This window comes from Vidua macroura, chromosome 10, assembly GCF_024509145.1.
Source record: "Vidua macroura isolate BioBank_ID:100142 chromosome 10, ASM2450914v1, whole genome shotgun sequence".
NCBI classification, from domain to species: Eukaryota; Metazoa; Chordata; class Aves; order Passeriformes; family Viduidae; genus Vidua; species Vidua macroura.
Window position 1 is genome coordinate 7,397,088 of NC_071580.1, and position 25,413 is coordinate 7,422,500.

A 25,413-nucleotide genomic window follows, 5' to 3' on the forward strand; every position below is an offset into this window, starting at 1 on the left:
CTATCCAGGTGTGTTAAAGCCTGTATCTACTGTTTCTAACTCTTACATTTTGGCAATTTAATGCTGGCTTTGGCAGAACAATGATTTGCTCCAAGCTGATTCCATTTGTGTGACTCTTCTGAATCTCACAACGGCCTTGAAATATAGTTGGTACTTGGGCCAAAATAAGGATCCATTCAGGAAGCAGAAGGCTAGTGACAAAAATGCCACTGTCACAAGGGCTCTGTCAGAAAATATTTTGAGGATTTTTATCCCTTGTCCCTAACTCTACAGGTATGCCTGAGTCTCTGATGTTAACACATTTGAAAATCTATGGTTGTCTCCTGTTTGAGGAATATGAGGTCTTGAATTCTGCTCCATCTATGTCAGGAGTAGAACCTGGTTGTGATCAAAGGTTCAGATGAAGTTGATCCTGTGGAGAGGAGGTCAAACTTCTGTACTTTGCAGTATCTCTGAAATTGTCCTTTTTTTGGAAACCTTAAATGCTTCCAGGGTATCAGGTTGGTAGCAGATCCTTCTTTCATCTCCTACTGCCAGTAAATTGCGTCTCAGTTCCTGAGGAAGAATGAGACAAGTTTAAATGCAGTGGAATGTCCAGTGTATTCCAGTTTTGATCTCCTTGATGTGAATGATGTGATGCTGGAACTTGTGGAAAGGTTATGACTGTCACCAGCCTCTTACAGAGGGTCAGAGCAATGATTATAAATACCAGATGCCCCCTAAATAAAAATGCCTTTAGGCACATCAGCCTTGTCTTTCATAGAAGTGATAAATGCTTCTAAAAATGCCAGGCAGCTTAACTATTCCACATGATAAGGTTTTCAGCATCTGGCTACACTTGCCTATTCTTTTTGCCTCTCTTCAGCTGCAGTGGGCAACGAGCCAGGCCCTAGTGGCTGAATGCACAGGCAGACAATTTCAGGCTGAGATGTGTGGGTGTAGTGAACCAGTGTTGTTGACATAGCAGTCATGGTCTGAAGGTTTCCCATAGCTGATGTTTTGCATACAAATAAAACTTCATTGCTCAGGGCCAGGCTCTCTGGGGGAAGAAACGTGAAGATAAGTTTTAAAGACTATTGGAAACCTCTGTTGATAGGAGGAATCTTAAACTGTATGGCATGCTGTTTATGCATTTATCCCTGTCTGATCAAGGCCATTTTGGTTTCAAGAGGCATTCCTGGTTGCGTGAACTGTTGATTGTGATGCCTGTACAGATCACAGGCCTGTGAACTTCAGAGTTTGGACAGTGTAGCTTGGGCTACTTATGGAAACTTGTGCTTCCTGGAAAGGGAGAGCTGTGTCAGAAATACAAAAGTTCCTCTTAGACCGTCATTACTGTCAAAATGGAATTGCAGTCAATTCCTGTGCAATTCTTAACACTGGTAGGTATAATGCCAAGTTTAGAAAAATATCCTGCATTTAATTTTTCTATTATATTCATTGGTAGCATGGATGTGTCTTGATTGTTTGAGCTACTGTGTGAGGTAATGAGAGCATCAGGGGACATGTAGACTCTAATTCAGAGTTAACAAAGATAGTTGCTAGTGACTGGAATCCTGTGAGGTCTTTAATTCATGTTGTACTACAAGGAACTGAGAATACCTTATCTGAGTCAGCTTTATGTGCTCACTCATTTTGGGGTGTGAGTGAATTACACAGGCTGTACTCACGTAAAAATCCTAAGTGCCCATGACAAGTGTAGAGAGGCATATGAGTGCACTGGAGAGCTGCAGCTCTGGCAGTGGTATATTTTCTTGTCCTGACTCTGCTGCTGTAAATGCATTCACAGTTCCTTCATCTTTATTTGGGAAAGAATTCATAAACATACCTGAGGCAGGAACTCTTTGCTTAATTGTGTCTCTTTGTAGAATTCATTGAGGATGAAGAATTGTTAGCGTGTGTTAAGTTTGTACCATTTGAGTGGTTGCTCTGCAAATACAGCATAACTTCTGCTCCTCACAGTGGCTTCCTGTTCATCTGTTTCTTGTGCTTGATCACTGCTTTCATTATCTTGAAATCCAATTTGGCCATGTTGCTTTTGCCATCATTTTGACCTCTGCCAGAAGTAGAGGTTTATACATTTTCTTCTTCTAGGATTTGCCTGATTTGATTAAAAGGTGCAGGAGCTAGTGGTACTCTCATTTCATGTGTTGCCTAAAAATGACAGATGAAAGGGCTGAGGCATTAGTGTAAAATGGAAATTGCGCTCTTAAGCTGTTGTTACTGACTAGATGCTGATACTCTTTCCTTAATTCTACACTTCTGCTGTTGCTAATTTGAAGCCTTGTTTCTTGTTTCAGCATCTCAATTAACTTGCTTGATTTTCATCATTTGATAATAAAGCTGCAAGAGAGCATTTACAGGAGTTCTACCCAGTAACCAGAGCCACTGTCCTATCTTGGAAAGCATTGTAGATGAACTGTGGCCAGAAACCAGCATTCTGGAAAGAGAGTGCCCTGGTTGTAAAATCACTTGCAGTGTTTGCTCAAAGCCCCATCCAACCTGGCCTTTGAACTCCTCCAGGGATGGGGGATCCATTTTGATATCTCAAAAAATCTTGAAATAACATTAAAAAATGTTTTATTTGTTACTGATGCTTTGCTTTTCTACTGAATTTTGTCTCTGGGCATTTCACTTAATTATTCCTTTATGATTTAGTTCAAAACTAGATTAATCTTGTCTTTATTATTTTCTTTTTGCAAATGAGTTTATTTGGAAGACTGGCAACTGTTGCACAAGGTTTTGTTCTTAACATTCTGCATTCACAAATAAATTCCATTTTTTAAAATTTATTTCCAGACTGCTGATGCAGTAAAAAAGGCCAGAAGTTACTTGGAATTTGTGGAGGATTTTATTCAAGTTCCCAGAAATCTTGTTGGTATGTAATACTGCTAAAATTTAAAAAGTTGGGAAAAGGGAGCCTAATCTTAACGTTGCAGAGAGGATTTAGTGCCAGTACAATATTTGATTTCTCAATTTAAGTGGAAAGTGATTAATCTTTTAAAACTATATGTATCTGAATTACTATGAAATTGGATATATTGTTGCTGCATAATACTTTGTCAGGATTTTAGCACTTAAACTGACTTGATTACAGACTTGTACCACCTAATTTAATGGTAATATTTGAAGTTCAGATTCTAGTGAAAAAACATGCTCTACTAAATTGGCTTCTTTAAAGTGCTGAAGCTGAGTTCCAAAGTTTTATCTGGGAATACTCCAGCTGAGTTACAAGAATGACACGAGACAGTTCTCCTGTACTGCTCCCTCCTGGGTTGAGGTTTGTCACAAGTGGTGGTTGGATGCTGGTGAGCTCCTGTATAAATCAGCAGTGCTCATAGTCTTGGCCTCAGTCTCAAAATAGACATTTTTCCATGTTGCAACTTTATGAAGGTGTAGCATAGTCTGGCAGGTTCTTTACTGCAAACCACCTGAAGGTGTGAGGTTAATTGTGTTCCATGTGAAGACACAAACGTCTTCCCCTAGCCCAGTCTTCACAGGGAACTTTTTTCCTCTTCCCTTATTCTCCTTCCTTTATCCTGCTTTTTACTCAAATCTGGCAGCTCCCTGCTCCCCATGCCCAGCTTGTGGGCAGTGTGTGCATGGAGGCAGTGTTAAAGTTGGAGGTGTTGTACCTGATTGAAAATTTGGATTATCCAGAGGAGAAGTTAAAACCCAGGCTTTAACCTGCTGTGCTTTGGGGCTTGGAGCCTGCATATTACAAATAATGTCATTTAAATAATTCATGTGCAAACTCCCATAACTTAGACTTTCAGGGTTTTAGAACTTGACCAGATTAAGGTGTAATGGGGTTTCATTTGTTCATTTCGGTGTTTTTTTTAAATATGATTTGTGCAAATTGTGTATCTGATGCAATTTGATGGTTTTCCTACCTACCTAATATTAAAGCTCATTTTAACATTCCACAAATTAATCCCTAGTTTGTATATGAACAAAATTTTTCTGCAGTCTTGTTAGTAAATCTAATTAATCCAGGTAATTTTGGTAAACCTCATGTCCTACAAGTTGAGTTTTGGGGAGCATTTAGAGAGCATTCATTAATGTGAATATATCCCACACAAGAATCAGGGCAGAAGTCACAGCAGTGTGTTTAACTGAAAATGCTGCTGTTAAATAATTACAGTGCCAGTTTCTGATGAAGGCAAATGTCCTGGCCACATCACCTGTGGGCACACAGGTAAGCAGGCAGATACTTAGCTATACTTAATGAAGACACACAGCTCATCAGTAACTCCAATACAGAAAGATAAAAACCTGCTGATTTCTTTGAGCTGTTGAGGAAGGGAAACAAACTTGTAGTATTTTTTGCACTTTACTTTGTATCATGTTGGTATTTACTGTAAAGAACATTCCTTATGGAGTACTCTGTCATGCAGTTCTGGCTTTTGCCCTTTTTTTAGGTTGTTCTGCCTCCTTTGCTTCTGATTTAATCATAAGTGTTCTTAAGTGACATATATCTGGCTGTGATGAAGAAATGCTCCCACATAACTTTAGTCTAAGAGCTAAAGCCGTTTAGTAAGAGAGCCAAGAAGTCACTTTTTTTTTTTGAGATTTAAATATACAAGTACTGTACAAGTATCCAAACCTTTTGGTTTGGATCCCATGCATGATCTCAAAATAGGTATTTTAAAGGAAAGCACTGGTTGTACACAAGTCCATTGTAAAGGCAAAATTTTTTAAGAGGCTTCAACAAACGTATAAGACTATTAAAATGTCAGGAAAGATTCAATGAGGACACATGTATAGTCAGGGGGTCCAAATAATTTTGATACAAAAATTTAAAAGAGGAATTTGTAAAACTCTTGTGTCATTTTACTTTTGGTTTGGTTCTATTGGAAGCCTGTGTGCAGTGGTGATCTTCATCACTGCTTGTCATTCTGCATATAGAGAGAGTTTAATTTTAAAAGTTTTTACCCATTTTCTCTGATGTAGTGTGGGGTATTCTTTGGGGATTTTATGTATAAAATACCAGTAAACATGCTAAAATATTTTGACCATGGGTGCAAAATTAACCATTCTTGCCCTCTGAAGGAAAAGTTATTGGAAAAAATGGAAAAGTGATTCAGGAGATTGTAGACAAGTCTGGAGTCGTCAGGGTGAGAATTGAAGGAGACAATGAAAATAAGCTGCCCCGTGAAGATGTAAGTACTTCATTCTTTCCTGCTGTGACTAGGTTTTTATTTTCAAGCCCAGTTTTATTTCAAAACCTGTGGATATAGAGAGCATTAATTCTAAACTGGCATCTTGCAGTAGATTGTATATAAAGTAATTCAAGGAAGGTTTTTGCTGCTGAGGAGGGGTTGGGTTTTTTTTCCCTATATGTACTTGGGCTATATAACTGATTTGGGGTTGGTAGTGTTAAAAGTGTCCACATACTTTAAATAGATAAGAGCAAAAGGGAAAAGCTTGTAAAGGTGCCTGGTCTGATAAAGTTGGTTTAATGAACCACCTTCTGTGGATGCTTCTATACACCTGTCGTGCTAAACACACCCAGCATGTGTTGCATGAATATGAACATAGGATGTCAGGTTACCTCAGCTCCAGAACAGGTTGTTGGGAAAGCTGGACAGTCTGAAGCCATTGCTGTCACTCCAGCCTGAGCTATTTCTACATGTCTTAGCAACCAAAGGCTCAGTTGCTGTCTTTGTCTAGCTCACTTTGGTAATTTAAAACAGATCTCTTTATATAATTTAAACAGAAAGCATTATTTCAATGATAATGTTCTCCCTGATAAAAACCTTTGATACTTTGTTCCTGTAGGGAATGGTACCATTTGTATTTGTTGGTACTAAAGAAAGCATTGGGAATGTCCAAGTTCTGTTGGAATATCACATCGCGTATCTAAAGGTGAGTGTGTTTCGGGAGAGATGATCTGTAGAGGAAGCTTAGGTTGAAGTAATTTTGAGCAGCTTCAGTGGGATTTGCAGTTGTTAAACTGTTCCTCTGTATATCAAGCTTGGTGCCTTGAGCCCACCCCTTGCCCATGGGTATCATGGGCTTGTAAATACCTTGTCATGGTTACTTAGTGCTGTTGGGATAGAAAGAATCAGACTGTAAAGAATGGGGCTTTAAGGGACATTTGGGAGCTAACACAAATTTTTTTGTTTGTGTTCGAGTTCTGCAGTCAGGTTGTCAGGTTAATGCTCTGTAGTGGAAGGATGGAATTTCTAAGAGAACACCAGTAATACAGTGTGGTATTAGAACAATTACCTGTTTAGATTGGGTTGCTTTGTGATGTTAACGGGGATTATGAGTTTGCATTGTGTTCCCTCATCAGTTTGCTTATTTTTTTTCCTAAGTTTTACTGGAAAAATTGCTGAACAGTAATTAAGAAAGGTCATAGCAGTCCTAAAGCCAAGTTTTCTGCATAGTGGTGAAAGTTTTAGATCTCTTCCAAAACTCAGAGATAACTCATCTTGAATTTCATTATTTGTAGTCACCTGCCAGGTGGTGTTAATTCTCCCACGGGAATGATTCTTTTCAGTATGACTGGGTGGGGGATGGTGTTTGTGAGGGACATTTGTCAGCAGTCTTTTCCATGGTTTTTGTTTCGTTGTATGTAGGAGGTAGAACAACTAAGACTGGAAAGGCTCCAAATCGATGAACAGCTGCGGCAGATTGGGATGGGCTTCAGGCCCTCCTCTACTCGAGTTCCTGAGAAGGAGAAGGGTTACACCACTGACGAGAGCACCCTCTCCTCAGTGCAAGGCTCCAGGTCCTACAGCGGGCGGGGCAGGGGCCGCAGGGGCCCCAATTACACCTCTGGTTACGGTGAGTGCCCTTGGGCGAGGCCTCAGGATACCTTGGAACCCAAAACTATCTCTGGATTTCTTTGTGTTCAATATACTTGAGTGAAGATAGGGTTGGGAATTCAGAATTGCTGCTCTATTTTGTTCATAGCTCAAAACACCTCATTAGATTTGCAGTCTTGAAGTTAAGTTTAAAATTGAAGAAGAAATTAACAAACTGAGCACTGGAAACATCTTGTCCTTCTGTGCTAGTTACTTAGTAAGTGACATCACAAAAGCTGGGAAGAGAGCTAGAGATGCACAGATTTTAAAAAAAATCTGAAATGAGCATTATCTATTTTGATTGAGAAGGAGAAAAATTGCTTGTCTGTGATCATGGCCATCTTAGCAGCATGTTTCTGAAAAATAAACCAAAATGATGTAAAATGCAGACAACACAAAATCCTGTGGGTTTTTAAATTCAGTCAGGAGCAAACTGGATTTGTTTTAAGGTGTAGTGAGGTATTCTGATGCATCTCTCAATTAAAAAACACTATTCAGTTCCTGACAGGTGTGCATATCTCCAGCTTGTCCAAATGGAGACACTGCATTTCTATACAGACATGTTTCACAAAGAAGAGCAATGTTATTTTTTCAGTACAGTAAATTATTCTGGATATCTACATGTAGCTCATTTCTGTTAAAAAATCAGACACCTTTGGGGTTTTACAGTCTGTCCCTAGCTATAGCTTCCTGGATCATGCCAAGTGTTAGTTGTGTTGATTCTGATGATTATGTTTGTAACTTGATTTTTATTATTTCCCAGTGAGCTGACTGGACTGTAAGGAAACTTGTTCACTTTGATTATATATACACACTGTGATTTGGAAAACTTAAAGTATTTTTTTTTCTCCCAAAATGGCAAGAATCACATTTAAGCCATATGGGTCTAAAACTTTATATTCCAGACTGGGTAGTAGGGGGAGTTCCTGGATACCTAAAATGAATAATAGGTGTTGGGTTTTCAGTTAGTAAAAATCTGTGTGGCTTTGGGGACTCTGAGATGGCCGGGTGTTACAGATGCTGTTTGATAGAAACAGTGAAATTGTTCAAGCAGCATTACAGCATCCAGAAGGGGTTGCTTAGCAACAGCCATCGGCTATAAGGTGGCAAAGTTGTCCTTGGGAATTTCAGAGAAGTTGCCTAGAAACTGCACCAAATGCCTGCAGTGTGCAGACAAAGAGAGGAAACACTGCTAAATCCTTGGTTTATCTGTGTACAGAAATTACAGATTTGGTGATCTTTCAGCCATTATTTCACATGTTAGTACAAACAAACATAAATTGGGAATCTTACTTAAGTAACTTCTGATCTGTATTTTATGTGTTCATATATTTTTATATATGAGTATATATAAATATTAAAATATATCTATGATTGTATACTTGTGTGTGTATTAGTGTTTACATATATATTTATGCATTATATTTTTTTAAAAATGAGATACATACATAACCAGCTGTGCTGGCTGGAATAGTTCTGTGATGATATGAAACCAAAATATAATCCTCAAATCCATATTAATTTCCAGTTTTCTTTTCCTTCTCATACAAGGTACAAACTCTGAGCTCTCTAATCCCTCTGAAACAGAATCTGAGAGAAAAGATGAACTTAGTGACTGGTCCTTGGCAGGAGAAGATGACAGGGAGAGCAGGCACCAACGTGACAACAGACGACGTCCTGGGGGACGAGGACGTAGCGTGTCTGGAGGTCGTGGGCGTGGGGGACCTCGTGGTGGAAAGTCATCCATTAGCTCTGGTACTGTGTTCCAAATGGGTTTTGAGATTTTCTTCCTGGCAATTTCCTGTATAACCTCTTACTCTCTTAAAATACTCCATTCTTACATTATGATCTTAATACCTTGGGATTTCAATGTAGTTATGTGATAGCTGTGTCATAACAGAGTGTTTTAGGTTTTTGTTTATTTTCTGTTCATAGTGATCTTAAATTCCTTCCATTACTGCTCACACATAATAACATTATTAGCCAAGTTGGTAAATCTTTGGCATGTTGCCTATGGCTGCCTTTTGAGGTAAGCTTATGTTTAGATACAGAATGAAAGAAGAAATCATTGATTGGAAGTTAGGTTTTTTCAGAATCTGTGCTAATATAACACTCAAAGTGTCAGAAGTACCACACAACCACAAAGTGTAAGGTGTGTTTTATATACTTAACAGTTTTGAGTAAAAGGTCTCTAAATGTCACCTTGGAAATCTTTGTGGTTAAATAGTGCAAGTGCAGATCGGGCTGTTGTGGTGCCCCAGAATTGTTACTGTTGGGTTAGAGTCAGAGGATCCAGTTTGAGATCAAAAACTCCAGCTCTATGTGTTACACCTTGCCTTAAGGTTGCTTTGTAGTTGGAAACTTTCAGACAGAGCTGTAAGTCAGCCTGGAAATGGTTACACAGCTCTAGAGTATCTTAGGTGGACACTTTCTGTTTGTTTAGTGCTTAAAGACCCGGACAGCAACCCGTACAGCTTGCTGGATAACACGGAGTCAGACCAGACCGTGGACACGGATGCCAGCGAGTCCCACCACAGCAGCAACCGCCGCAGGAGGTCACGCCGGCGAAGGACTGATGAAGATGCTGTTCTTATGGATGGGATGACAGAGTCTGATACAGCTTCTGTTAATGAGAATGGTTTAGGTATGTAAATGGTTGGATGGTAGTCCCAGAGCAAGCTAAGAAATAAATGTGTTGTCCCTGTAAGTGTAGTGAAGCCCTTGTTTGTTTTTGTAAGTGACAAATTATTGTTCTGTTCAAGGTTGCTGTCTGATTAAAGAAACACTCCCTCCGTGGCAGTGCCATGGAATCTTCTGTTTACTGAGCTCCACTAGCCTTTTCATGTGCCTTTTTTGTAAAAACTGTCTGATGGAGACACCAAAGACTTGACTTGTTGTTTCCCATTGGTACTGCTGCTTTGATAGAAACAGTACTGTCAGATCAATGTTCTGTTTCGTCCTTGGTAACCTCAGTCTTGGTGTGGGAAAGCTCTTTAAGTAGCTGTTAATTTGTCTCTACCCAGCTTCTACTTAAGAACTTTCCTTCAGTAAATTCTCTTGATACTCACTGGGATGAGAATACAATCTGTTGCTTTATGTAGAAAAAAAAAAATCTGGGTTATGTTGCTAAATTTGACATATGGTTACTTAATAAATGAAATCTGAGGTCATTAAGCACGTGCCTAAATGTTTTAATGAACCAAGAACAAAAAGTAAAATCTAGCTTTTGTGTTACTGTGTATGCTTTCAGTATAAAATTTTCTTTTAGCTTTTCTGTCTTACTTAGTCTCTGTCTTTAACAGAAGCCATTTTAATTGCCCCATGCTGAAACTGCTGAAGAATTTCTTTATTTTATGATCAGAAATAGTTCATTATAAACTTTGCAATTGCAGATGATAGTGACAAAAAACCCCAGCGACGCAATCGTAGCCGCAGGCGTCGCTTCAGGGGTCAGGCAGAAGATAGACAGCCAGGTAATTCGAGTGGAGCTGTGGGTAATCTCAGGTCAAAAGCATGAGAGAATGTTGTGTCTGCTGTTTTACATAGAGCTGCATAATATCAAAAGGTTACTCAATAACTAATAAGACTACTAGATAAAGATGAAAGACATTTCTTCTACTAGGAAAACTTCTAAAATCTGTCTAATGAAACTAATTGATGTCTAACTTTTTGCTTGGACATACAAGTTACGCTTCTGATCCAGTTCTCACTGAAGTCAATGGCCAAAGGGCTGTTGAGTTCTGTGGTCCAGGATCACGACAAACATGAAGGTTCATGGTCTGCACTCACTGCATCTGTGCGCTTGCACTGACTGGGACACAACCTTTTCAGCACTGGCTGAGCAGCAGTGTTGGATGGGCAGGATGTGGGTCCTGGCAGAGCTCAGTGAGGGAACTCACGTGGGGTTTGCCAGCCCCACACCTGCATCACACTGCTGCTCTCAGTCCTTGGCTGTTGGGAATAGTTTAAGTCATCTGCAAGTTGAGGGTGGGAAGGAGGAGGAATTTAAGTGAAATTGCATGTTTCCAATTTTTTGTTGTTGTGGCTTGTTGCATTTCTTTTGTGTGTACTAACACTTGAAATGTTAAAGGTGAACTGGCTAATTATCAATACAATGCCCTGTTTAGAAAATGCTTGTACATACACGGCGCAGGGTAGTAACAGAAGGTCTTCTAGATTGACAGGTTCAAAATTTCACCCATATTTGTCTTCATTGTTCTATTGCGCTAAAACTTGGGGGAAGGAAAAAATCAAACACCTCACCCTCCTAAAAAACCTCAAACCCACACATTTCTTCTCAACATTCCAGTTTTCATAGCAGTGATTTGTAAAGGGGCAGAAAAAGTGTAAAGGATTTCAGCTTTTACTTCTAAGAAACTTATCTCAGCCAGGAATGTAAAGGAATATTAGTCATTTCTAGAAAACCATGGAAGTTCTTTTAAATCTTAAATATTCTAAGAACATAACAAAATTTCCCAAACAAGATTTCTCAGACATCTTTGTTAAAATGCTGTAATAATTAAAGTCTTCATCAATACCTAGTAAGTGTGAGTGAAATTAAGACAGAAGGAACTCTTCCCTTCTTCCCCTCCCCCCCTCCAATGCCAATTACTGCATTTCAGTCATTTAGCTCTATCATTTGATTTACATTGCTGTATGTTATGGTGCCTTATTCATAGAGGAATATTAAGAATGCACTGTGTGCATGAAACATGCTTCCTATTTACTAATATTAGAGGAGTTGGGTTCAAAACCTCATTTTAAAGAAAAAGTACTTTTTCTTTAGTGTAGAAACTCCTTTGGCCTTCACAGTTTGGGAAGGACTCAGTTGTGAGAAGTCCATTTACTGTAACAGAAAATTAATCTGTTGTAGTTCCCAGTCTGATTTGGATTTCATGCACAGTCATTCCTAAATCCAGAAAAATAGCTCACCTAAATACCTGATACACTAAATACAAATGACTCTACAGTTCTGTAGGTAATGCTTGCCAAGCCTAATGTGCTGTGCTCATCAGTGATACAAGTGTATATTTAAAGTTGCAGTACTCTGTATTCGAAGGATAGAACTGAGTCTTGGTGTGGTTACAGGACGGCAGGGTCAGACAAAACCGGGCTACAGAACATGTGCTGAGGTGGTAAGGAGAGATGAGAGAAGCCCTGGCTGTCCCCAGGGAGTGCAGCTGTAGTGGCACAGACACGGCTGTGCTGCCCCTGGGCTGGGCTGGCCCTGGCAGCACCGCCTGTGTGCACACATCCCACAGCAGCCACACCCGAGCCATGGGACAGAGCTGATGGCACAGTGCTGGTGGCACTCTCAGTACCTCAAGGAGGGCAAGTTCTCTCCTCAGTCGCTTCGTGATGTACCAAAGATTTGATGCCACATCATCCTAAGTGATTCCAGGCTCTGACCCGCCCCAGTTCTGGGCACTGTTGAAGTGTCTTCACTTCATTTCATTAGTGTGAAATTCTTCACTGCTCAGCTAATAAAACCCCAGTGACACACACACATAGTCTGTAGTTCAAAGAGCTGCAGCCAAATCTCTTCAAACATAGTACAGAAAGCCCTTCTCCAATAAATTCTGCAATTGGACCAAAATTGGTTTTATTAAGAGTCTACCTTCAGATCATTGTTACCACCGATTTTAGTGAAAATTGTTTTTAACAACAGAAACAAATTGATCCTTGCTGTGTGGTTGATAACCTGTAAGTGTGAAGGCCTTTTGTGAGATGTCTCCCAGTTAGAGCGTAACTTGTGCAGAAAAGACATGAAGGTTCATGCTGAATTGACTGCTGATGTGAGCATCACTGTGATTTTTTTCCTTGAACAGTAACAGTAGCTGATTATATATCACGAGCTGAATCTCAAAGTAGACAGAGAAACCCTCCAAAGGAGACAGTAGCCAAAACCAAGAAAGAAACGGTAAGATTTTTTAATGTGCTTTTTTTTTCTCCTCCCTTGCAGCAGAACAGTAAAGGCATGAAGGCTTCAGTTAACTCACCCTTATTTGACTTACAAGTGCATTTGATTTCAATAGGTTATTGAAAGCAAAAGGGCCCAGAGTAAACAGAACTGACAATAATTTGTTGACTTTTGTTGCAGATTTTAGGGTCTAAATTAAGTCTGTACACATTTTAAAATATACTTAGTAATGTTGCACCATGTAATAAAATGTGCAAATTGCCCATGGTAAGTCTTGAGAACTAATCCTTAAAACACTTCAGGGATAGAGGATACTTTGTGGCATTTTTAGTGACTTGTATAAACTATTTTAGAAGGAATTAATTTTACAAAGATTGTATGGTTTTGATCTTTTTTCCTTAAAGGATCAGAGTGGCATTACATTATCCTGAAAAATAATCAGAACTGAATAAAGCAGAATTTCTTTACTTCTGAAGTGCCAATGTATTGCCACAAGTTATGTAAGAAAGATTCATTAGCAAAACGTCATCTTGCTATAGACTTCAAAAGGGGTGTAAAGCTCAGTTTTTCAGTAAACTCCTTCATGGGCTTAGATAAATAGAAATAAATAAGCATTCTGAGTGTGCTGGGGGTGTGCAGACCTGGGGTTACATTGGCATGTCTTCCTCAAAGTGGCTGATACAGAAGTATCCCATAAACCACAAGGTAAGTGATCAGATGCTTTAAGTGACAGGATACAGGCACAAGCAGACAAGAGGTGTTCCCTCTTGCTGTGTGAGCCAGAGGGAAACTGAGATTACACTGTATTGTTATGGAGTTTTTAATACTCCCCTCTGCTTGTTTTTGCAAGGCAAAAGATGCGATTGACGAAAACAGCCCTTCTGAAAAGGCAGTGAATGGTCCTGCCACCACCTCTGGGGATGAGCCTTCTAAACTACAGCACAGCCCTGATGAAAAGAAAGTCACTGTTCAGGAGGATGGAAATAATCAGGAAGAAGCAGTGCTGAATGGTGTTTCATAAACTGAAGTTCCTAGTTTACAGTTCTTTTACATTACATTTAAAATAGTGCTTGTATAAGCTTGCCAAAGATAGAATATGGATCGCCAGTCTTGACACCGCACTTTCAGTTCCTCCATTTTGGAATACAGAAAGGGGAGGGATCCTGGAGAAATCATATGTTAAACATACTTTGACACCTACTGTGTTATAAATATATCATCAGATGTGCCTTGAGATAGTATATGTAACATTTAAATAAACAAAATTGCTGGCTATAGGAAATGTTATTTTGTTTTCAAAATACGGCAAAGATGTGAGGGGGATCCCTAACATAATACTCTTTATGAAAGCATTAGCTGCTTTTGTTACATTTTTAATAATATGCAACCACTTCTTCACCTGAGGAATACTAGAAAGAAATGCAGTCTAAAATATTTTGCACTGAAATGTAATTTCTCCATTAGTTTAGTCTGGAAACTGGTCTGTTTTAATACATGTTTTTTAAATGCTGTATGTAGAGGAAAAATCTGCAGACCACTGGAATGCATTTGTTAAATTCTCATAATCTGCAGGGATACTGGGTGACATTGGCAGTGACTGTTCTACATTGAGGCTTTGTTTGGTTTATTTATTAAACTGTACAGTATTTAAAAATCAAACATAGCTTTAGTTAACACTAAGCTGAATTAGTCATGTCCATTAAGACATAACCTGAACTACTGAAAAGATCAATTTCCAGAAAGTTTATTCTGTATAAACTACATATGTTAGTCCTTAGTAGAGTATTTTTATTTTTGTTTTTGGTTGTTTGATGTGCAATATGTTTTTTTTGTATGCTGGTAGTAAAAGAAAATAAACTTTGATCTTCCATCTGTTGACTGTTTCTATCAGAAATTTAAATTACTATTGACTTTAAGGTTTTCAAGCTGTAAACTAACAATGGAAACCTACTTGTGAGGCAGCTTGAACCTAGAACTCTTTTTCATAAGAGTTTCTTAACATGCTGATCTTCCTTTTGTTAAGGCAATGGTGTCAAACACCAGTTAACAAGTCTAAAACCAGACTCCTTACCTTGGAGAATTGCATAACCTGACTAACATATATAGGCATTAATGCAGATGTAGTTTTTGGTCAGTTAAAGCATGGCACCCCCTCATCTTTCAGGTACATGAGCAAGGAAGCACAAAACAGGTGTGGAAAAGCATCTGGGTGGCAAGGAGGTGTAAGAAGTCAGAGCCAATGGGCAGCATTGAAGTTGTACTTAATGAAAAAATTGTCTTGCCTGATTTTGTCAGAATGACAAAACCAAGAGTTCTAAACCAGCTGCTCTTCCTGACAGAGCTACAGCCATCGTCCCAAGCAGACCTGTGTGTGCATTTGTCACAGCACTTCAGTGGTGGACTCAGCAACAGCGTTCCCTCCGGGACAACACACCCAGTTAAAAGTTGTAACTGAAGTGTGCCCAAGTATCTCAGCTGATGGGACACAAGTGGATATATTTTTTTTTTAAAGTTATGTAATAAGTCAGTAGTGTTTGGCTGGGAAATACTTACATACAGAAACATTTTGCATATGGCTTGGTATGTGCTGACTCCAGAAATGTGCATGGTGGTGTTCCAGCTGTCCTTCACCCTGCTTATAAATTCTGTAGCAGAGCAAAGTTACTGCCTTTCTGGGGAGGTTGTAATGTTACCTATTTGATCTTTTCTCCTAAAGGCACCCAACTCAACATTATTGTTGCAATCCTTCCTGAACAGCCCAGAACCCATCCACAGCAATGCTGTGGCACAACAGGCAGCACTCCCAAGTCCAGGTTCTGGCAGTGGAAGCTTTTAGCCCCACTGTGTTTATGCCCAGGTGGGCATTAACTCCCAGAGGTGCTGTGCAGTGTTTTGCTGTAGTGGCAGAAACACTGGGAAGATTCTTGGGGTATGACAGAGCTCCCTGGCCCCAGCTGAGATTGTCACGAGCTGCTGGGTGTGAGAAGCTCCACAGAGCATAAATGCAGCTCAGATATCCTCAACTGATGTAAAGAGTTCCTGTTTCCTAATCACCATAAATGCAAACCTCACTGTGTGAGTTCTGGCTTTGTAGTGTACAATAATGTATAAAACTGCAGGACTTCTCTTACAAATACAGAATTTATTAAATGCTATTAAAACCTGTCCAAACTAAAAGTTTCTAAAAACATCTGGGGCGTTCCAGATCCATCAGTAACACTTAACCAACCTTGTTTTTCACAAGGCAAGGACAAGGGAGTACATTGTTTCTTGTACTTTATTTCTCCAGGCAGAGACAACCACACATCTCTCCCAGTTCCTCCTGTCCAATAAATCCTCTTGGTTTTTCCACCCCCTTCCCAAACAGGTTCAGTGTGCTAATTTTAGCAGATGGAAGAGCAGCAGTGTGAACTTTAAACAGGGCCAGTTCAACAGAAATTAGGTAACAGCATGTGAGTCTACCTGTGCCTGGTAACACACACTGGCCACACCAAGTTCCTGCTCTCAAGCACTGAAAATATTTCTGAGTGGCAGGTCTTTCTGTTTAATAAAGAACAGCTATGAAAAAAAACTTTAAAGCTTCACTCCCTCACATAGTCCCAAAAAACAGTGGCCAAGTGGGGAGGGAAGTACCTCCCTGGATTTGTATTTCCAGCTTCATTTATATTAAGTCAAAGACTGATATTAGAACTTTTCTTAAGCCATTTATCAAAAATAATCATTTGCAGGGACAAACCCTCTGGATGAGTCATTTTCTTATTCATTTTTTAGCTTGGTCTTCTAGTAGATCCTTAGCTTCATTGATTTTGGCTGCTACATATGGAGATCCACCTAGAAAAACGAGAATGAATGAAAAAAACCCAACATTTGTCTCCTATGTTGATAATAATGCCACAGGACTCGGGAAGAAAGAGTGTGGTCTGAGGTTCTGCCAGTTGAAAACAAACTGGACATGACTGAAGGCACCTGAGTTCACTCAGTCACTGCAGGAGCTTGGTGTCACACCACTCGTTCCTGTCTGCTTGTATTTTCCTGGAGTGTTTTTTTCCCTCCAGTTTTATCAGCCATAAGTGAATTGGTCACCACTGACTTCACACAGTCTTGGTGAATACAGAGGCACGGAACTAACAGGTCTGCAGATAACCCTGCCCAGCATAAAGTGCTGCTGTACCAAGGTTTAGTTTTCAAACAAGGCAAAAAATTACTCAGGGAGACAGACAGAATCCACATGAAATACACCAACACTGTAAAGCCATGAGGTACAATGACTGTGTTGGTAGCATATATACCATTAATTGCACTATAATGTTTTACTTGAAGATTAATTTAATGTGTTTAGGTCATGTACAAAACACTATTTTTAGCTCATGCACGTGTTCAGTAAGGTTAATTTTGAAGGTAACTTTAATTTGATATTACCTATGAAAGGCATATGCCCATGGACTATTTTGGATTTTGGTCCACAGAAGTAAAGAATTCAACAGTCACTTTAAAGGAAGCCATTTTACCTTTTAAGCAATGATTAAGAAGTTAAATGTCAAACACCAACACATGATTCTGACTCACTGAACAGAATTTAGAATAGGTATAGGTGCCCTGAGTTACTAATTTAGAGCATAACTAGATTCTGAGTCTTCAGAGTACCACTAACAGGAATATTTCATCATTTAATGTCTCCAGCAGCTGTGGATGGCTCAGTATTTGCCATTTATGAGGAACTCCTGAGGCATTCCCATGGACTCAAACTTTCAAGTGGGATATAAAACACACAAGGGTACTCTGGGTTTTCATCTAAAGGCAATTTTAAGTCTCATTTTAACAAACAATATTCTACCCTGGTATTCACAGAAGACAGAGCAGCTAACAAACTGACCTGCTCAGTCTTCTTGCTTTTAAAACATCCACGCTCAAAAATAAGCTCTAGATCCACGTGGATTAAGGCACCCTAAGATTTGTTTTCACTCAGTTTTCTGTGGGTCTTTTAGTAGTTGAGGTGGTTATGTATCACTGACTTCCTCCCTACACAATTCTATTAATCTTTGTTAGAAACATGTATTAACTCATGAACAGGACTTAGTTTCCTTACCTTTATCTGGATGATTCAGAAGCATGATCCGTCTATGAGCTTCTCTAATTTTATTTCTGTTGGCTGTAGGGCTTTGAAAGAGAGAGAAAAACTGACTTAAGGGAACCTCATGAAATTCTCCAGATCATCAAAAGGTGTCTGAGAACAAGTGAGCACTCTGTCTTACCCATGAATTCTCTAGCTAACATGTATGTTTCTCTTTTCCTACCACTGATATGTAGTGTCTAAATCCTGGAGAGGCTTTCTAGGGCTTTTCCAAAACATGGTATGCTTCAGCAGTCTAATGGGATGGGGGTCACCCAGAATTACATTGTACCTTTTTTGGGGGAAAACTTCCTAAAGGCTGTAAGACAAAAAAATTTGCTTGATTTATTAAGGTAAAAAAAGAACAACCCCCAGAACCCCAAAAAAATTCACAACTGAAAGTTCTTATTTGATAGCTTTCTGTATTTGACCTTAAGTGCATTGGCAGGGATTGCCACCATAGTCAGATCTACAAGTGGTGACTACACTTCCAGAAGTGATGAATTTATTCCAGACCCAAGAAGTGGGTTTGCAGCACCTTCAAACTGCATCCACCCAAAACTCCTCAGTGCTGACAGGAACCACAAGCTAACATCAGAATCGTGTTCCTCACACCAAGTGAACCCCAAGGCTCCCTGAAATGGCTCATTTGGACCACGTGTGGCTTTGGAATGTGCAGATGTCTGGAAGTCCACACAGAATCCAACCAAGCTAAAGTGCAGCAAAGAACCCCCAAGAAGCACAGAAAGTCCTGAACAGCCACTTCCTATTTCCTGACTTGGCAGTGACACTCCCAGGAGATGCTGGGCACTGGATGACAATCCTTCCAAACAAGGCCAGCTGGGAGGAGACACCACTGCCTGCTGTTCACCTTTCATTTCTGATCAATTTCCTTTACCTCACTCCTAGTATTAAAGCTGCTTCTCGTTTAGTCATTTTGGGTTCAAATCCACCTCTGTAATAACCACCACTGAAGGCCTGAAAAAGAAAACTTATTAGTTTAAAACAGACTCATTTCTAAGTATCACTTAAAACAACTCATTATTGCTTTAGTAGCTGCTGAGCTTTTAGTCTGTAAAAATGGCAAAACTTCTCACTTCTAATATGAAATTCAGTTGAAGTAGAGCATCACTATTTATATAATTTCTTAAACTTCCCCAAATAAGTTCTCTATTATCCCTTCACCACCTGAATTGCTGCAATTAATTGTTGTTACTGACAAAATACAACAATGCTATACAGAGACAACAGTCTGTAGTTATTTCACCACGTAAAGTTTTAAATAAAAATATAGTAATTAAAAACTCACAGGTTTTGGTAGGTTTTGAAGGGCTTGTTTTACCTGTGGCTCCATTTGCTTCAAAGCTTTTACTGCATAGCGACCTTAAAGAGACCAGCGTTGACTGAGGTTAAATATAGTTCCTTGAGCAAACATTTACCAATTCAGTGCAACTGGTAACTTGTGGATTAGAGTGCGGAATAAACTTTTTTGGGAAATGAAACAGTAAGAACTTCGATCTTTTGTTTTATTACAGCCATTAATAGCGGCTGTCCCAGAAGAGCGTCCTGTACCAGGCATTAAACTCCCCTGAATCAGCCCTGAAGCACGGCTAAGTGCCCCGGGGGGTGCGGGTACAGCTGTGCTCGGTGTCCGCCCGGCCCCACACACCTGCGAATCCGGCTGCCGCTATGGCCAGGCCGACCGCCACCATCGTGCTGGCCTGCATGGAACGAACACAGACAGGGTTTGTTCAGCGGAGGACAAGGGCAGCAGCCCCGCCGGCAGCGCACACAGCGGGTCGGGCACGCCGCCACCAGCCTGACGCGGCACGGCGGGCGCGACACGCTCGGCTGCGGGCACGGCGCTCTCGGGGCCCGCGGGGACACGGCGAGGGCAGCGCGGCGGGGACCCCCGAGCTGTGGGGGACCAGGGGATCCCGGCCCGGCGGCGCCGCCTTCACCGCGGGGGCTGCGGGGCCGAGAGCGGAGCCAGCGGCCGCTGCGGGGCCCTCGCTCCGCGGCCAAGGCCCAGCCGAGCCCGCGGGCCCTCGGGAGCCGCCGGGCCGGGCTCGAGCAGCCCCGCACTCACCATGTCCGCACCGAGCGCGGCCCGGCCCGCACCGACCCGGCCCGCCGCAAACCGCGGCCGCTGCCGTAAAGCGCGGGGCGGGAACGGCGCCGGGAACCGCCCCGGGAACGGGCCGGGCCTGAGGGCCCGAGGGGCGGGCACAGAGGATGGGGACGGAGCGGGCACAGGGGCTGCCCCGAGCCCGGAGTCGCGGCGTTGTAAAAGTGCTCGTACAGACCTTACTGTTAATGTAATCAAGCCGTTTCGAACCTGATCCAGAGGCTTCTCGCACGCCAGATTCTCTTTTTCGCTTTTTCTTGAAATAAAAGTAGTTTTTCAGTCCCTCCTGAGGTGAATATGTCCAGTTCTGGGCTCCTCGGTACAAGAAAGACAAGGAGCTGCTGGAGAGGGTCCCGGGAGGCACAAAGGTGGTTTGGGGTCTGGAGCATCTCTTGTGAGGAGAGATTGCAGGACTGGGCCTGGTTAGTCTGGGGAAGAGACCTCTGACAGGGCATCTCATCAATGCACATAAATGTCTCCAGGAGGACGGTGCCAGACTCTTTTTGGTGTTTCCCAGCAACAGGGCGGGGAGCAATGGCCATAAACTAAAACACAAGGAGTTTCACCTCGGCGTGAGGAAAAGCTGATGCGCACTGCGGGCGGCAGAGCGCTGGCACAGGCTGCCCTGGGAGGTCACGGCTCTCCCTCTCACCTGGAGGCGTTCCCGCATCACCTGCTCCGGTGATCCTGCCTTGTTAGGGGGTGGGACTGGATCATATCTAGAGGTGCCTTCCAGCCTTGACAGTTCTGTGATTCTCCAATTTCCCCGTCTTTAATGCCGGTGATGTGCTTCCCGTGTCTGACCGCCCCTTTCCCTGCGCTGAGCTCCCCCCGCCGCCTCCCGCGCTCACGGAGCCTCCCCGCGGCGCGGGCAGCGCTGGCCGGCCCGGCCGGCACGGCTCCGCCCCGAGCGGCACGGCTCCGCACCGAGCGGCACGGCTCCGCACGGAGCGGCACGGCTCCGCACCGAGCGGCACGGCTCCGCCCGGCCGGCACGGCTCCGCCCCGAGCGGCACGGCTCCGCACGGGCGGCACGGCTCCGCACGGCCGGCACGGCTCCGCGCGGAGCGGCACGGCTCCGCCCCGAGCGGCACGGCTCCGCACGGAGCGGCACGGCTCCGCCCCGAGCGGCACGGCTCCACGCGGAGCGGCACGGCTCCGCACGGAGCGGCACGGCTCCGCCCCGAGCGGCACGGCTCCGCACGGCCGGCACGGCTCCGCCCCGAGCGGCACGGCTCCGCACGGCCGGCACGGCTCCGCACGGAGCGGCACGGCTCCGCACGGAGCGGCACGGCTCCGCACGGCCGGCACGGCTCCGCACGGCCGGCACGGCGCTGGGCTTGCTGAGCAAGGCAATTGCAGGCGTGGCACTCGTGTTTGGGTGTTGTTAATAACATAGCAGCACGGCAGTCGAGTGTCCGTCTGTCTGTCCGTGGCTCTGGTTTGAAGGTGCGGTTTTGGAAACTGCGTAACTCAGCAGGGAGACCACGCCAGCCTTTAGCCCTGAGGTCCTGCTGCAAATGAGCCGGAGCTCGAGGCTCGGAGTCCTGCTGTCTGACTGACCCTTAGTGAAAGCTTTTCTGCCGTCCCCTGTGCTTGTAGAACTTGTCACTGACCTCGGGGGCTCCCAGAGGACCCACTGGCCAAAGCCAGCTGCCTTTTGGCTGCTTAAGGTCCAGGATTCACAAGCCCTCACACAGAAGTTTAGTGTCACAGCTGACCATTGGCTAAGAAACTTGTAATTTTGCTGGCTCTTGCACTGTAAGGCAGAACTTTCCTTCCTTGGTGTTTATTTTTCTATGAGTAATGAGTTCACTTTAAATGTGTCCTAATTTTACTTTGCACTTGAATTGTTTTTCCCACTAAAACTTCAAGTGCCTGATTTTATATCTCCTGAGGTAATGTTTGCAGCTGCCTCCTGCCTCTTTCCTTCCCTGTCATTCTACTAACACTACAGGGAAATAACCTGCTTTAAAAGGGATGAAAGACAGGTTTTGTTTAAGGTACTTGTAGTGTTGTACAAGTGTTTCCTGAGGTGGAAGGAAAAGGAAACTTTTATATTTGAAAAATGAATTCAGTCCATTGGTGGCAGAGCACTAGGCCCCTGACAGCCTGTAAGACATGTTCAAATATGGAAAGGGGAGCCAGCAAGTAGAAAACAACTAGATGATTTACTGGGGGAAAAAAAGTCCCTTCAGTAAAAGTAAAGGTGTACAGGTTTAGTATATAGAAGAGCATTTGGTTTTAAGATGGTTTCTTCTTTGTCCCTTTTCTAACAAAAAAAGGCCGTTCAAAAAACCCAAACCCACCAGAATGAAAAAAAAGGGTAATGACTTTACTAGGGTATGGATAGGATTTAATTTTTCATATCATCTGAACAAATAAGGTTTTTGCATGAGGTTCAGTTTTTCCATCTTGAAAGAACCTGCTAGATCCAAATCTTGGTGAGCTTCAGGAGAAAACTACCTGAAAGGGAATTTTATTTTATTTCCTTCCTCTCTCTCCCCAGTCCCTGTTTAGAGGAACTGGTAGCTCTACTGGCAAAGGGGCTTTTGCAAATTTATACTTAGGTGTTCTTTCTGTAACAAAATTTCTCATTTTTAGAGGGAAACAGCAAACATAATGAAATGTGCAAACTAGGCTGGGAATGGGGTTGATAATGTACCTTATTCTTCTCCTGTAAAAGCCCTTTAAAGATAATCCAGAAAGGGAGATCTCGGGATCTTAAGCAAGCCTGTTCTTGCTTAAGAGATTTCATTTTATTAAGGAGAAAAGAAAATTAGTGGGAAGGGCTGGCAAGAGTGGAGGTGGGATGGAGGAATTTGCATTATTGGTACATGTAATATACCAGCATCTGGACAAGACTGAGCCTAGGGGTGGAATAATTTGATTTTTATTATTAGGTGAAACAATACAGCATATCAAGATGAAATGCCATCATTCCTTTAAAGCATGCTGTATATATTTTTACACTTAGACAGCTCAAGCTTTGTTTCTTCCCTCAGTTGTGCCTCCCTCTCAGAGCTACAGGAGAACTAGATGTGTCCCAGCTTGGACATCATGGGGAGTGAAATCAAAGTTCTGTTTGATTTGCCTGGTGAGTTCATTTTACAGCACCTTATTCCTCTGCATCTTCTATTGCTCAGCCTTGTGGTGGGGTAGGGAAGGCCATTCCCAGGGAAAAAATTACTGAGTTGAATGGGCTCAAGTGAAACAGGTGCACTGCAGTTCTTATCCACCCTGAAGAATGTCTGTATTTGAAATCAGGAGGGAGGCAGAATTATTCAGTGTTTGAGAAATACACTCTCAGTTGGAGTATACAGCCTTTTATTTTGCCTGTGTTCCTAAACTGTTCCCTTTGTATTAGCCAGAGAAACCCTGAAGCTTTTGTAGTTTCTTCTGTCAAGTGTTTTACCATACTGCTTTCTTCAGGTTTCCAATCTGGGGTTAAAATGCCTCATGACAGAAGATTGGTATTGGAAGATATATTTTATAAGATGATCCAAAGCAGCTGGTACATGGTACATAAAGAAACTTTACTGTTTAACAGACTCTTTCTGCAGAAATCTGGCTGTACTTTCTCTTAGCTGTCTTCTATGAAGTGAACAGAAGGTGAAACAGATAGCTGTGCTCTCAGAAGGTTTGTGGTGTAGCTGTCAAATGCCTTTAAGGCTCTTAATCATTTGTTTAAGTCAAAATCCTAGTTCTGTGTTGTCACATGCACAACTGGCCAAAGCTTACACTGCTTGTTCCTGTATGTGCAGTGACTGGACTACCAAGCTGTTAAAGGCTTGCAGAACTTCTACTTGAAGACAGAGAATTTCTAAGGCATTTTAACACGTTTTTTTAAAATATGTTAAGATACTTATAGTAAAAATTTTATTTAGATAGAATATCTTAGGTATTTTTTTCCCCTGCAAAATTTGTTCCTGTTTTTTCCCCCTACTTTGGCTATGCCAGTCTGCCATTTATAATTTCCATATCTCTTTTCTTTTTCTTTTCATTTGTCCCTTTTCAAATTCTACTATCTTTTTGTGTGCCCAGCATCTGTACCACAGTACAATGCCACACTCTCTTACCTGTGGCTAAATGACCTTGGTATATGTAGCATCACTCTGTCATTAAGCTGGTAATCATAACTATTAGAGCATAGTGTGGATGACACTAATTATAAAGTGAGATTCTCTCACTTGGTAAGAGTGGTTGTGGATTTTCTAATCAAACAAAGCAAGCTTTCAGTGTACTTTGACAGCAGGTGTGAAGCATGTGTGATTGGCAGGTAGCATATCCATGTTCACGGTACTCACACGAGAACTGACTGACACAAGAGAATCTGGCTTACACAGGGCATTATTTGACTCCCTGGCTGAGTTATAAAACAGGTAAGCTTGCTGGAAAGTGGTGGAGGGGTGAGGTTTGTCATTGTGAGTAAATCACTCACAAAGCTCCCTGAAGCTGAGCTAAGGAATACGGAATCTAGATGTGAGTATGTTTTCTTGCAAGAACTTTCAAAGTTTGATACTTACCATTTCTTACCTGTATTGTTCTAGGTTATGCTTCTTATTGAGGGCCCAGTGAGGAGCATGAGAGAGCTTGAGATTAACAGGGAGTCTTTCTAATGACTATGACACTGAAATTGTGCATAACAAGTGGTCTGGAAAATTGCAGTTCCTGCTGGAGTGACACTGAGCTGGCACAGGGCGCTGACGTGCAGCCCCTCTAGTTTCAGTGGCTTTTATCAGGGACCTGTTTGTGAAACAAAAAAGCCACAAAAATTTAGGATTTACCTAGACTTGGCTTCTATTGCATCCTGACGTGTTCCTTCAGGTCGTGACTGTGACATCCCTTCTGGGAATCCCCCAGTTTCCATCTGAGGCAGGTACATGCATTTTAAACATTTGCAGCTACAGTAGGGCACAGGGCACTTTTGTCCTCCCTTTTGCACCTCTAAACCAATGTTTGCTTCCCTCACACTATGAAAGGCAAGGACACTGAAAAGCCTAGGTGTAGTATTGGCATAAATTATAGGAATATTATAGAGTGAGTTTGTAAGTTCTGGTTTTCCTTCTCTTTAGGAAAATGGGATGGAAGAAGGGGGTACAGGTATCATTGGTGTTATTGCATGTCCTACAGTTAGGATCCTCCAGCTTTCCAAATCTGTCCACTCTGCACACCTTTTTGATTTGAACACAGCTCCCAGTTTGCTGTTAATGCATCTCTCTTTGATACTAAACACAAACTGTGAAATGTACAGAATGTGCACTGTTGTTGCCCCCACGGAAAAAAGAAACCTTAAAAAACTTCCATGACTTGCTCATTTGAATTCATAGAGCAATTTGATGAATTTTCCTGCTAATTATGCAATTCATCTGCCAGAAGTTGCATTCTTGTTTGGTCTGTATTGTTAAATTCATGCAACACATGCCTTAAATCTCCATATGCA

At 42.0% G+C, this 25,413-nt stretch overlaps 2 protein-coding genes across 7 annotated transcripts in view; one reads left to right on the forward strand and one right to left on the reverse strand.

Annotated features, from left to right (window-relative positions):
- Window positions 1-14,602, forward strand: part of FXR1 (FMR1 autosomal homolog 1) — a 34,126-nt gene extending 19,524 nt beyond the window's left edge. For 2 of the 4 annotated variants that reach the window (XM_053986958.1, XM_053986961.1), the window contains 9 exons: window positions 2,800-2,878; window positions 5,053-5,162; window positions 5,782-5,868; window positions 6,585-6,792; window positions 8,364-8,567; window positions 9,256-9,456; window positions 10,205-10,285; window positions 12,641-12,732; window positions 13,583-14,602. In XM_053986958.1, coding sequence (XP_053842933.1) covers window positions 2,800-2,878; window positions 5,053-5,162; window positions 5,782-5,868; window positions 6,585-6,792; window positions 8,364-8,567; window positions 9,256-9,456; window positions 10,205-10,285; window positions 12,641-12,732; window positions 13,583-13,753 — 1,233 coding nt within the window. In that variant the 3' untranslated portion in view covers window positions 13,754-14,602. The remainder of the gene's footprint in view (window positions 1-2,799; window positions 2,879-5,052; window positions 5,163-5,781; window positions 5,869-6,584; window positions 6,793-8,363; window positions 8,568-9,255; window positions 9,457-10,204; window positions 10,286-12,640; window positions 12,733-13,582) is intronic. The other 2 variants (XM_053986959.1, XM_053986960.1) reach the window with 2 other exon arrangements.
- Window positions 14,603-15,854: 1,252 nt separating this feature from the next.
- On the reverse strand, window positions 15,855-20,802 carry DNAJC19 (DnaJ heat shock protein family (Hsp40) member C19). Of its 3 annotated transcripts, none has more exons than XM_053986963.1 (6): window positions 20,149-20,802; window positions 19,512-19,563; window positions 19,185-19,225; window positions 18,741-18,820; window positions 17,819-17,889; window positions 15,855-16,563 (listed from the first exon to the last, which is right to left on the reverse strand). In XM_053986963.1, the coding sequence occupies exons 1-6, from the start codon at window positions 20,428-20,430 to the stop codon at window positions 16,493-16,495; spliced, it is 597 nt and encodes a 198-aa protein (XP_053842938.1). In that variant the 5' UTR covers window positions 20,431-20,802; the 3' UTR covers window positions 15,855-16,492. The 3 variants fall into 3 exon arrangements, with proteins under 3 accessions (XP_053842938.1, XP_053842937.1, XP_053842939.1); XM_053986962.1 differs by having other exon boundaries at window positions 19,152-19,225; window positions 20,149-20,794; XM_053986964.1 differs by lacking the exon at window positions 20,149-20,802 and adding an exon at window positions 19,932-19,983 and having other exon boundaries at window positions 19,152-19,225.
- Window positions 20,803-25,413: the final 4,611 nt, after the last annotated feature.

Bases quoted from the DNA above. Each gene is read 5' to 3' on its own strand.
- DNAJC19 (XM_053986962.1), bottom strand. From the start codon at position 20,430: ATGAGATGCCCTGTCAGAGGTCTCTTCCCCAGACTAACCAGGCCCAGT. The intron at 19,564-20,148 runs GTCTGTACGAGC...CGTTCCATGCAG, and splicing joins TTGATTACATTAACAGTAAG to GCCAGCACGATGGTGGCGGT. The intron at 19,226-19,511 runs GTGTGTGGGGCC...GGTCTCTTTAAG, and splicing joins AGCGGCAGCCGGATTCGCAG to GTCGCTATGCAGTAAAAGCT.